Source organism: Tribolium castaneum, chromosome 9 (genome assembly GCF_031307605.1).
Source record: "Tribolium castaneum strain GA2 chromosome 9, icTriCast1.1, whole genome shotgun sequence".
Taxonomy (NCBI): Eukaryota; Metazoa; Arthropoda; class Insecta; order Coleoptera; family Tenebrionidae; genus Tribolium; species Tribolium castaneum.
The window spans coordinates 103441-115027 of record NC_087402.1 but is presented as its reverse complement, the minus strand read 5'-3'; the positions used below and the strand labels follow the sequence as shown (position 1 = coordinate 115027).

General features: G+C 37.9%; 2 protein-coding genes across 5 annotated transcripts; one reads left to right on the top strand and one right to left on the bottom strand.

Moving 5' to 3' along the window:
• The first annotated feature begins 56 nt into the window (after positions 1–56).
• On the top strand, positions 57–8886 carry Sbf (SET domain binding factor). Of its 4 annotated transcripts, none has more exons than XM_008193381.3 (16): positions 57–363; positions 414–499; positions 546–1292; positions 1349–2037; positions 2100–2114; positions 2914–3762; positions 3819–4958; positions 5253–5672; positions 5724–6086; positions 6139–6811; positions 6859–7188; positions 7564–7773; positions 7822–7975; positions 8034–8237; positions 8284–8366; positions 8421–8886. In XM_008193381.3, the coding sequence occupies exons 1-16, from the start codon at positions 309–311 to the stop codon at positions 8511–8513; spliced, it is 6111 nt and encodes a 2036-aa protein (XP_008191603.1). In that variant the 5' UTR covers positions 57–308; the 3' UTR covers positions 8514–8886. The 4 variants fall into 4 exon arrangements, with proteins under 4 accessions (XP_008191603.1, XP_008191602.1, XP_008191605.1 ...); XM_008193380.3 differs by having other exon boundaries at positions 3810–4958; XM_008193383.3 differs by lacking the exon at positions 2100–2114.
• On the bottom strand, positions 8865–11551 carry Traf6 (TNF-receptor-associated factor 6). Its single transcript, XM_967862.4, has 5 exons — positions 10133–11551; positions 9766–10078; positions 9569–9711; positions 9137–9517; positions 8865–9082 (listed from the first exon to the last, which is right to left on the bottom strand). The coding sequence occupies exons 1-5, from the start codon at positions 10300–10302 to the stop codon at positions 8893–8895; spliced, it is 1197 nt and encodes a 398-aa protein (XP_972955.1). The 5' UTR covers positions 10303–11551; the 3' UTR covers positions 8865–8892.
• Positions 11552–11587: the final 36 nt, after the last annotated feature.

The following is an 11587-nucleotide window of genomic DNA, read 5'->3' as shown; positions in this document are numbered from 1 at the left end:
GCCGTTAGTAGTGGCATAGTGGAGGTTCATCTGCTGATTGTCAAACTCAGGAAGTTCAAAGTTATTAAAATGGCGTAAAGATTTGTTTAGATGAATATTACTTGGGTGTGGCTGTTAACATAATAAGCTCTAGAAATGTATTAGTTTTGTAAACACTTAAACCAGTTTTTATCCGAATTAAAGTTTCTCAAGGAGGATTTGTGACAGACTATCCCGAGGCCCCCAGGTTATACGACTTGCTCATCATTATTTTGAAATTGTGACTAACGAAAATGTTAATTTTACTCAAAAACGACATGAATTGAAAAATGTCACGTTTAGCAGACTATTTCGTTGTTGTGGGTTATGATCACGAGAAAGAACGTAAGTGTGTTGTACACGTCTCTTAACGAGAAATTAAATGGTTGTTTTAGGGAGCGGTATTAGTAGCGGTATAATTTTACAAAGATTTCCGGAAAAAGACTGGCCAGATACCCCGTTTATTGACGGAATCGAATGGGTATGTTTCCCCATTTTATGGGTTAATCTACAACGATTTTTTGCAGTTTTGCCAACCCCAAGGATGGGCTTTATCCACCGAGCGGCAAGAACCGAAATTTTTTGTCTCGGTACTTACAGATATCGACGCAAATCGCTACTATTGCGCTTGTCTTTGTTTCAATGAAACTGTCTCAATTACCCCCAGTAAGCCTGTAGATGAGGAGGAAGACACTGTTGAAAGCGAGGCCCCCCTGGTACGCCCCATCCCCGCCATATCCCATCACAGCATTATGTACGCCCCTAAATGTCTAGTATTGGTCTCGAGATTGGATTATATTGAAACGTTTAGAAATTGCTTAGGAATTATTTATTCAGTTTATGTGGAAAGCATGCCGGTACCGTTGGAGAATTTAGTTGGAAATATCCTCGGTTGTATTCAAGTGCCTCCGCCAGGGGGCCCCCAAGTGAGGTTCAGTATAGGGGCTGGGGACAGACAAGCGCTACAGCCCCCATTGAGCCCCTCACTGCCAGTGACGCACACTTCCGTTAACTTACTGTTCCATCAGTTGGGAATTCGCAATGTTTTAGTTTTATTTTGTGCCATAATGACCGAACATAAGATTTTGTTTCACTCAAAGAGCTATAACCGGTTAACTGAAGCATGTCGCGCGTTAACTGCTCTCATGTACCCTTTTCGGTACTCACACGTCTACATACCTCTATTACCAGCTGCTTTGGTCGAGTTTTTATCAACTCCAACGCCTTTTATCATGGGGGTGCATTCGTCCTTGAAATATGAAGTCGCCGAATTGGTAGCTAATAATGAACTACTCTAGTGCTTCTTGATTGTTTTCTTTTTTTTTTTTAGATGGATGTGATTATTGCCGATCTAGATGGCGGTTCAATTACAATTCCTGATGGAATTTCCCTTCCGCTACTTCCAGAGCCGCTCCTGAGTCACACGCAGGAAAATCTGAGTCTGATTCTTCAACCTGAACTCAGTTGTGCTGATCATGCGTTCCCTCCGTTAGCAGTGCGGGCTCCACAGCCCGCTATGTTAGATAAGGAAATCAGAGCTGTTTTTATGCGAACTTTTGCCCAACTTCTCCAAGGCTATCGAAGTTGTCTCACTTTGATTAGAATTCATCCAAAACCAGTTATAACATTTCACAAAGCAGCTTTTCTCGGTGAACGCAATTTGAAAGAATGCGAATTTACAACGCGTGTTTTGGATTGTATGTTTTTCACAAGTTTTGTGGCAGAAAGAGGGCCACCATGGCGGCCGTGTGACGTCTGGGATGAACTCTATAGTAGTTTGGGTGAACTCATGAAGGCTGAAGGACAGGATTCTAGATTAATTTTGGTTCATATACAAGAATTGGCGCAACAGTTGTACACTAACGAGAATCCAAATCCACAATCGTACTCGCAAAAGATTTTAGTGCCTCCGGAAGGAGCATTTGCAAGAATACATCAACCGGTTTTACCTGTAATCAACGGAGAACAAGTACAAACGATTATTGATGAAGGATTGTCCAAAAATAATCTTAAATCGAGGTAAGTAGGCTGGATTGTCCAGAAACGTAATAATTTTGTTTATCTTTCTTTTGATGCATTAGTGGGGATTATGCTTGGTAAGTTTGGTGTGCTTTTTGTTCGTATTGCTAAAAGTTGTATTTACTTCAAAATTTTGTTGAAAAATATACCCGCCACTTGTTAGCGTTCCTATTTTATTGAGGCATTCAATTATAATTATAATATAATATGCAAATGTAAGATCCAAATCTTACATTTGCATTCTATATAATTATAAACTTTAGTATGTTTTTATACAAGGTCTGTTATAATGTGAATTTCTTATGTACAGTCAGCAATGCCGCTTTATGTTAACATCACCATATTAACTAATGACAAGGATTCAATTATTGAATATTGCCATTCTGCATTTATTAAGGCGAGAATTCGGAAATAAACTTCGATAATAAATAAAAGTATTTTCTTACACAGTATAACATTTTATATCGCATGTCAGTTCATAGTAGAATTTTGCAACAGCGCTTTTAAATTTTTTGGAGTGAAATGGAGTACAAATTGAGGGTTTCTGGTAGATTTTCTTAGCTGAAAACGTGTCGCTGAGATTTTGTTTAACATAGAATTCTTTTCTTTCTAACTTGATGAAAATTATTTAAACACACCTTGTAGCAAGCAGGCGAAGCTATTTAAATGTGCGCCTCGTTTAAATTGGTTAAAAGGGTGTTTCATAAGCCTGTCGGTAAAAAACCCAATTGGAAAACTATAGTAATCTGTAGTAATCCATTGGTTTGTTACAAGCTTCCTGTATGTGTAAACTAAACTAAAAGCCTACGCATAATGCCTTCTAATAAGTTGGTGTTTTTTTGTCCTCAAAGAAATGACTTGTTTAAATTTTTGAAGGTTGGCATCACTGCGCCCCATCCAGCCGCGAATTGTACCTTCTGGTCCGCATATTTCCAACCTCAACGAGAACAAAAACATTGTCAGTAATTCAGCACGTCGTCTTGAAGTACTTCGCAATTGTATCAATTGCATTTTTGAGAATAAAATTTCGGATGCACGTAAAACTTTCCCAGCAGTGCTACGAGCCCTCCAATCGAAACAAGCCCGTTTAGCCTTATGTAATGAACTTGCACAACACGTTAGCGGTACGAAAGCAATGCTCGAACATCAACAATTCGATCTTGTTGTGCGTTTAATGAATTGTGGTCTTCAAGATGATTCGTCAATGGACGAGCATGGCGTTGCTGCTGCTCTTTTACCACTTTCGACAATTTTTTGTCGGAAACTTTGTACGGGGATTATACAGTTTGCATATACTTGTATTCAGGAGCATGCAGTTTGGCAAAATCAACAATTTTGGGAAGCTGCTTTCTATCAAGATGTACAGAAAGATATTAAGGCTTTGTATACGGCGAGGTGTGAAAGTGTGAGAGGGGAGTTGTTATCGAGTCCAACTTCGCCGAGAGAGAGTAAGGATTACAATTGGACGAATCGAAGGAGTATTTTGAATCGAGTCCACGAACCAACTGCGTTAGAAATAGCAGCTGAGCAAATGAGAATCTGGAGTTCCATAGATGGGGAAAAACAGAAAGAGTTAATTACGTGCGAGGAGAATACGATGTACAGTCAAGCAATTCATTATGCGAATCGTATGGTTTATTTACTAATTCCTTTGGATATTGGAAATAAGACAAGTAAACAAGAGTTGTTTGATGATGAGAGGGCGAGTAATAGTATGGCGAATAGGTGAGTGGTTTTGTTTCCCGAGAAAATGAAAATATTTAATTTGTAAGTCGTTTCAGTGTCGCTGAAAGTGACAGTGTAGACGCTGAGTCAGGTTTCGAAGATCAAGATCCAGGTGAGACTGGAATGACTGTAATTCGTCTCGTTTCTCGTTTCATCGATAAAGTGTGCAATGAAGGTGGTGTGACACGGGAACACATCCGAAATCTTCATCAAATGATTCCTGGAGTCGTCCATATGCACATTGAGACTCTTGAAGCGGTCTATCGTGAATCGAAACGACTTCCACCGATTCAAAAACCGAAAATTCTAACACCAAATATGCTCGCCGGTGAAGAACTGATAATGGAAGGTTTGCGCGTTTATCTTCTTCCTGATGGTAGAGAAGAAAGTAGTCCGGGATTACTCGGTGGTCCACCGCTTCTTCCAGCAGAGGGCGCCATCTTTCTCACAAACTATCGTATTATTTTCAAGGGAATTCCCTGTGATTCGTTTGCTTGCGAGCAAATCGTTGTGAGATCATTTCCAGTGACGTCGTTGACTAAAGAAAAAAAAGTTGCAGTGCAATATTTAGCACACTTGGATCAATGGTTGCAAGAGGGACTACAGGTGCGTTCGTGTACATTTCAATTGATGAAATTGGCGTTTGACGAAGAAGTTACCGCTGAAAATGTCGAAACATTGCGAAAGTTTATTCATAAAATTCGGCATCCGCCCGATGTTTTTCACCATTTTGCGTTTACGGGCCAAGTTGTTGTAAGTCAGACACCATTGCATAAAGGCAAGGAGAAAAATGCAACTTTGAGAGGATTTGCAAAGAAAACTTTATTAAAAACGGCTCGCAAAGCAGGATTTAAGCAGAAATCGTCATCAAAACGTCAAAAATATGTTTTACCAAATTCGACTCTTTATAATAGTAATAAATATATGACGAGTCCAGGTCGGATGAGTTTGCCAAATACCGATGAGTATAGTCATGATGATGATTTGTCAATTGATGATTTTGAAACGGGACCATCATCAGTGCCTTCAGCACCCACTGATGCAAAGACTTTGGAACGAATGGTTGAACGTAGTTATGTGAGAGATTGGCAACGATTGGGTTTATGTAACGATAATTCCTCACCGACAAATGCTAAACCAGCTCCAGATCAGTTCCGATTAACTACAGTTAACTCCATGTACATGATGTGTCGCAGGTAAGTACTCCACAAACATTATTAATTTAAAGAGAAGAATGTATCCATTCCTCATGAATTTGTTTTTAAAATTGACAACATTTTAGGAAAAAAATTTCAAAATTTTTAATTTTGTAAACACCTACGTATTTTTATATACCATGAGCGGTTTTACTGTAGGACTTTTAGTTTTCAAGAGTTATGAATTTTCTTAGTATTTTTCTATGAAATGGTTAAAATAATTTCGACTAGTATTGACGTGGGGTTATTTTTTTCTATTTTTATTGCTAACTTAACTTGAGTGATTTTTTCCAGTTATCCGGCACTGTTGGTGGTACCTGCAAATGTAACCGATGAGAGTATTCGTCGCTTTTGTCGTTGTTACCGCCAGGGTAGAATTCCTAGCACCACTTGGAGACACCCTCGAACAAAAGCTCTCTTATTACGAGGCGCTGGTCACCATGGTAAAAGTGTAATGGGAATGTTGAAAAGTCATCCCACACCAAATGCCTCCACTGAAACCACATCATCCTTCGAACAAGAAAGATATCTTTCGGCTCTCGTTTCAGCCACTCCAATATTCTCTCTACGTCATGGCTCAGCTTGGGGCATGTCTGATAGTTCTCTAAGTGTAAATTCGTTGTTTCTAGCAGCTGATGATCCCTTAGGTGGCGCAACGCTAACACCTGAAGTAGCCCGACGTTCAAAACCTCTCAAAGGAATGGGAACTTTGGCGTAATTTATTTATTTAAAAGTGAAAATTAAAAAGTGACAATTATTTTGTAGAATGTTTCCTCGGTCGTCCGGTGGTAAAGGACCAAAAAATTTCGGTCGTTGGGGTTCTTTGAAAGACAGAAGACAGAGTTCACAAGCATCTCTTGCCAACGTTCAGCAAAATCGCGGCAATATCAGGCATTCAACAGATGCCGAAAGTGCAATTTATGGTGTTCATACGCTGCAAAGAGCTGCATTGTATATTTTGGGAGAGAAGGCACAAATGAAAGGTGTGAAAGTGGAATCCGCTCCAAAGACTGATTTTATTCCAGTGGAGTATTACGATGTGAGACATACAAAAACAGCATTTAAAAAATTGATGAGGGCGTGCATTCCGAGTTCGGCAACGGATGCACCCGAACAAAGCTTTCACAGGTAAAAGGAAGGTTACAAGGTGTAAATTTCAATCACAAAAAATTATTCTTAGACTAATTGAAAATTCCGAATGGCTGCAACAAATTCAGAATATAATGCAGCTGGCTGGTGCCGTTGTCGATCTTCTTGACCTTCAGGGCTCCTCTGTAGCCATTTGTCTGGAAGACGGTTGGGATACAACAGCTCAAGTCTCTTCCGTTGCTCAACTCTGTCTCGATCCTTACTATCGCACACTTGAAGGTTTTCGTGTTCTAGTCGAAAAAGAATGGATCGGTTTTGGACACCGTTTCAGCCATCGTAGTAATCTCAACGCGAATTCACAAGCGTCAGGTTTCGCACCTACTTTTCTTCAATTTTTGGATGTCGTCCATCAAATTCAAAAACAATTTCCCATGGCTTTCGAATTCAGCGATTTTTATCTACGTTTTTTGGCTTATCATTCGGTTTCGTGTCGTTTTCGTACGTTTTTATTCGATTGCGAATTAGAGAGAGTCGAAAGTGGGGTTGCTGCAGTTGAGGATAAGAGAGGTTCATTAACTTCGCATCATAAAAGTGTGGACACCATCTCCGATGATGAGAATATTTATCCGGGTGGAAGGGTCGCAGGGACGACGAGTTGTGGTGGCACAAATTTGGGACAAAGTGTGTTTGATTATGTGGAGAAGCAACATGCTAGGACCCCGTTGTTTTTCAATTTTATGTACACACCGGATTTTGAACACCCTGTAAATATTTTATTTGAAGTTTTTGTCAGTTATTAATTTTACAAAAGGTTTTGAGGCCACAGTCACATTTACCATGTCTCGAAATATGGCAATACTATTTGGATGAGAATCTCCATCATGGACCTGAATATGATCTTGAAATTATACAGCTTGATACACAACAAGAAGAAGAGGCGGAAGCCGCTGATGGCATTTCGAGTAAAAGTAATCGAAAAATAATAACACTAGGTTATGATTGTGTTAGTAAATGTGTGCCAGACGCATTCAGTCATTTATTGGAGGAAATACATCGACTCGAAACAGAACTCGGACATTTACCACAAAAATGGAAAGTCCTTTGGGATAAACTCGAATTGCCAACTACCGATTCTCTTACTGTAAGTTCCAACTGCGGAGGAGTATCAAAAATACGTGTGTTAATTTTACCACGTAAGAAAATTAATCAAGTACACATTTTGTAAACACAAACGCAAATACAATTAGATTGTATTAGAACAAGCTGTTCTTGCGAAACAAAATGTGTCGTGCTAAACATTTGGGATTATTTTTTAACCCAGTTTTTAAACGTTTTTTGTTTGCGTAAATATTTATTATTGGTAGTGGATTTATTTTTGGTTATATAATTATTTATTAATAGGGTTAAAATAAAAACATTTTAAAGGTAAAGTTTGGTCCGGTACTACTTTTATCACGTTTTAGTAATTACTAACAATTATTACAATCAATGATTATCAAGTGTATTTTTTTATTAGAGACATGCCTCGTTTAGTACAGCCCTAGTTCGTTCTCATGGTCGTTTGGTACACAAACGTTCAACCCTTGAAATTTTGATGAGGGGTAAAATGGTGGGTGCTGCCGAAACGTCATTGGTGTATTCACATCCTCATCGTTTCGAAAAATATAATTACACCACGCCCACATATTGTGATTATTGTACAAATTTGTTATGGGGACCAGTGAAGGTGAGTTGGAGACGTACCGACTCGTTTTATATTAATTTGTTATTTTAGACCGGTATGAGGTGTATGGATTGTGGGTACAGTTGCCACGAGAAATGTATAGAAGGCGTGCCGAAAAATTGCACGAAATATAAAGCAGTCACTGACAATAACGCATCACAGACAATTTCGGGTACAGGAGGTGATAACGGGTCGGTTAGTTCCGGTAAGTGGGCGGAGTTTAGTTTGGGGGGGTGTGGTTATGGGCCTGATATTTATTGTAGGTAGCGCACGCCAAACCTCTAGTCAGCAATATTACGATCAGTTTTCATCGAATGTTGCCGAAAATCGGACACACGAAGGGTATTTGTATAAAAGAGGGGCGTTGTTAAAAGGCTGGAAGCAGCGCTGGTTTGTTTTGGATTCAATTAAACATCAGCTAAGGTATTACGATGCGATGGAAGACTCACACTTTAAGGGATATATAGGTGGGTTTTGTTTCGTATTTGTTTAGTTTAATTCGTTTTTATTTAGACTTAGCTGAAGTTATGTCGGTGACGTCAGCTAGTCCAGCTCCTGGACCTCCAAAAAAGACTGACGACAAATCATTTTTTGATGTGAGTATCACGTGATTGACGTTTTGTGTGGTTATTATTGAGTGTTGGTTGCAGTTGCGCACTAGTCGACGCACTTATAATTTTTGTGCAGCAGATGCTGCGACAGCACAAGAATGGATCGAGAAGCTGCAAGCTTGTCTACAATAATACTCTTATCCAAAGTTACTTTTTTAGTCTCATAGGTGACAATAAATGTTGAATTATTTTTAGTGATTATTTATATTTTTTTTATAAAGCGCACATTATTTAAGTGGCTCAAAAATTAGGTCAAGTCTCTCTATATCACGCAAGCATATCAATGTCTTATTTGTTATTATTGTTATTCAGTGTGTATATTACATTCCGTGTTAATAACCGCTCGGCATTCGCTTCGGATGTCGCCAATAGCCTAGAGTCGCTGTTATATTTGTGATATATTGTTAATTGTTTACTTACGTTAACACGTCTCAAAGTATATTTCCTTAGCTTAATCTTTGCAATGTGAAATAACTGCCAAAGTTAATAAACCATTTTAAAAAGATTTTATTTACACAGGTTGAGCTTGGACTTTTATCAACAAATGATTGTTTTCGACGTAGCCTTGAGAGAAGAGTTCTTCAATTAAGGCGAATTCGGTATAACCAAAACCTTTGGGATTCATATCTTGCACTGGTTTCTTAAACGCATCCAATTCGGGACGAGTCATCATCGTTTCTTTTATGTTGTGAAAAGGCTGCCTGCAGTTAAACATAAATCAATAGATTTATAATGCGCACAACAATGACACTCACAAAGGATGGACTAAAGTTATAGTTAATCTACCACTGAAAGGCCAGTCTAAGGCATTGTCGTGCTCTGTTTTCATCACGTGGATTAAGATAGCTATGTAATTTGGGTCTTTGGGTGATAAATTCAAGCGAATGCACAATCTATATCCATTAGCTGCGGTGTAAAAACCGGGACTGTAGTGCATAATTCTCGAATCATTTCGCATCGCATTTATCTTGTTTTTGAAATCATTAAAATACCACAAATAACAACCGTTACAGTAACGCAAGTGCATTTTTGACATTGATAGATTCAAAGACGAAATTTGTTCAGACATATTGGCTATGATTATATCTTGTTCGCGTGTCTTTTGTTCCAATAAAACGGCTTTCTCATACAAGGCCCTGTAACAATTCAACCCCTTTATTTTCGTATATTAACGTTGAATTACTCACTTTAATAACCCATTTACATTATCGTGATTACTTGAGACTGAAGTATCATTTTTAGACGGGGGATCCCAAAAATTCGCTTGTTGTGCAATTGCTGATGTTGAGGGACTGTTTATTGTGAACTTACTATATGCTTGTGACAACAGCTGAAAAACATTTACACATTTAAAGACCAATGGAATTTTTCAAAATATTATTACGTTCAAATGTTTGTGTATGTATTGTTCCAAGTGTCTTTGCAATTCCGGTTCGTCTTCAAACTTATCTTCGCAGCCGAATTCGACAAAAGCGCATCGCAATTTCTCATTTTCGGGCAGTTCCGGTGGCTTATACTGACACGTCAGTAAATGTGTTTCAACATCAAGAGGCGACAACTCCTCTAAACAGCCCCTTACGAGATTCGGACATTTGGTTTTTTGTTGTGAAATCTCTCTTCGAGTAAAATTATCGGGGAAAATGTCAACTCCCTTTTCCAGTTTCGTATTATCGATAGGACACGAGGGATTTTCGCGTCTGAAATAACATTTTAGGTTGATTTTTTTTAAGAAGGGCGAATTAAAATCTTACTCGAGCCATGAGTCCATGCAACTACGACAAAATCTGTGCCCACAAGAAGTCAAGACGGGATCACGCAGCCATGCGAGACAAATGGGGCACTCAAAACGCGATTCGGGGCCAGAAAAATTATCGTTAATTGAACTTTCTTGGGCCAGGGTGTTACTGTGGGCTGAAGACATTTTTGGCACGTGTGAATCAACACAACATTGTTTTCTGCTGAGTTAATTTTCAGGTTGACAGGTGGTTCTAAGTCACGTGACCACACCTGAGAATAAATTATAAATGGAATAAGAGAATAAAAGAATATTGTGGGAACTATTTTTTTATTTACAAATTTATTCATTATTCAATTATTATGGTAGTAATGAGGAGTATAGTGTCATAAGTAAGATGTAAAAATCCCAATTAAAGAATTAATTTAAAATTAAGCTTCTAACTTTAAAAAAGCGGATAATATTTATATTCCTAATTTTTTATTGATTAATTTATAACCATAATACCAGTCTTCTATTTGGTCACTTCTGAAGGGAGTAAATTCTTCTTTTTCAAGCGGACTATTCACTTCCGTCTCTATAAATCCAAAATATGAAGAAATTATAGGTTTTCTTAGAAACCCATAATAATAAATGTTATCGTGTCCCCAGATAAAACTTTTTGCAATTATTAACCCTTTAACAAATGACCTGCTTCAGATAAATCATTTTGGGGTGTTTAAAAACAAGACATTTTTTGGCTGTTTAATTTTGGGGAAACAGCTAATTTGTAGGATTCTACTATGTTTTTTTGTGTGACCAATTTTTGGGTTGTCTACAAATATATGGGTAGTTTTGAGATGCATAAAAATGAATGTTTTTCAAAGGCCTTTCTCGGTTGTTTACTTTTAGAAAAACAGCTAAATTTATAGGATTCTAATGTGTCTTTTAAGACGCCAAATGCCCTGGTCCAGAAGTAACATTTTATTACGTCCTACTAGTATAAATATAAGAACGAATCGTACAAAATAAGTCTGAGAAACTAACTCTTTCTAATCGTATTTATAAAAATATGTAGCAAAGTGTCTGGCGACAAAATAATTTCCTAAACATCATATCATTGATTATAACATCACATTTCGTCTAACTATAGTCTATCACTTGTCCCTTGAGTTATCTAGAATTAAATCAAACGACTAGCTACATGTCCTTACGCTATGCAAATGTTTTGATTCTATTCTAGCGGGGCACCAAAATGGAAGAATTGACAAAACCGAACGCAAAATTGTTATGATGGAGTTTACGAAATGCAATTAAACAAAAACTATACTTTCTCCATTATCACAATCTTTAACAATGAAAAATATTGCTCTCGCCTCTCTTTTAAACTAAAAAAAAAAAAAGAAAAATAACTACAATCACTGGAAAGTTATTAGTGGCACTTCCTCACTTCACATGCTACTGCTGGAATCACCTGGAAAATGTAACAGAT

Excerpts from the sequence above, each read along its gene's own strand:
- Sbf (XM_008193380.3), top strand. The coding sequence starts at position 309 with ATGTCACGTTTAGCAGACTATTTCGTTGTTGTGGGTTATGATCACGAG. Across the intron at positions 500-545 it reads TTATTGACGGAATCGAATGG|TTTTGCCAACCCCAAGGATG; the intron begins GTATGTTTCCCC and ends GATTTTTTGCAG. Across the intron at positions 4,959-5,252 it reads ATGTACATGATGTGTCGCAG|TTATCCGGCACTGTTGGTGG; the intron begins GTAAGTACTCCA and ends GATTTTTTCCAG.
- Traf6 (XM_967862.4), bottom strand. The coding sequence starts at position 10,302 with ATGTCTTCAGCCCACAGTAACACCCTGGCCCAAGAAAGTTCAATTAAC. Across the intron at positions 9,712-9,765 it reads ACATACACAAACATTTGAAC|CTGTTGTCACAAGCATATAG; the intron begins GTAATAATATTT and ends AATGTTTTTCAG. Across the intron at positions 9,083-9,136 it reads ATAACTTTAGTCCATCCTTT|GCAGCCTTTTCACAACATAA; the intron begins GTGAGTGTCATT and ends GTTTAACTGCAG.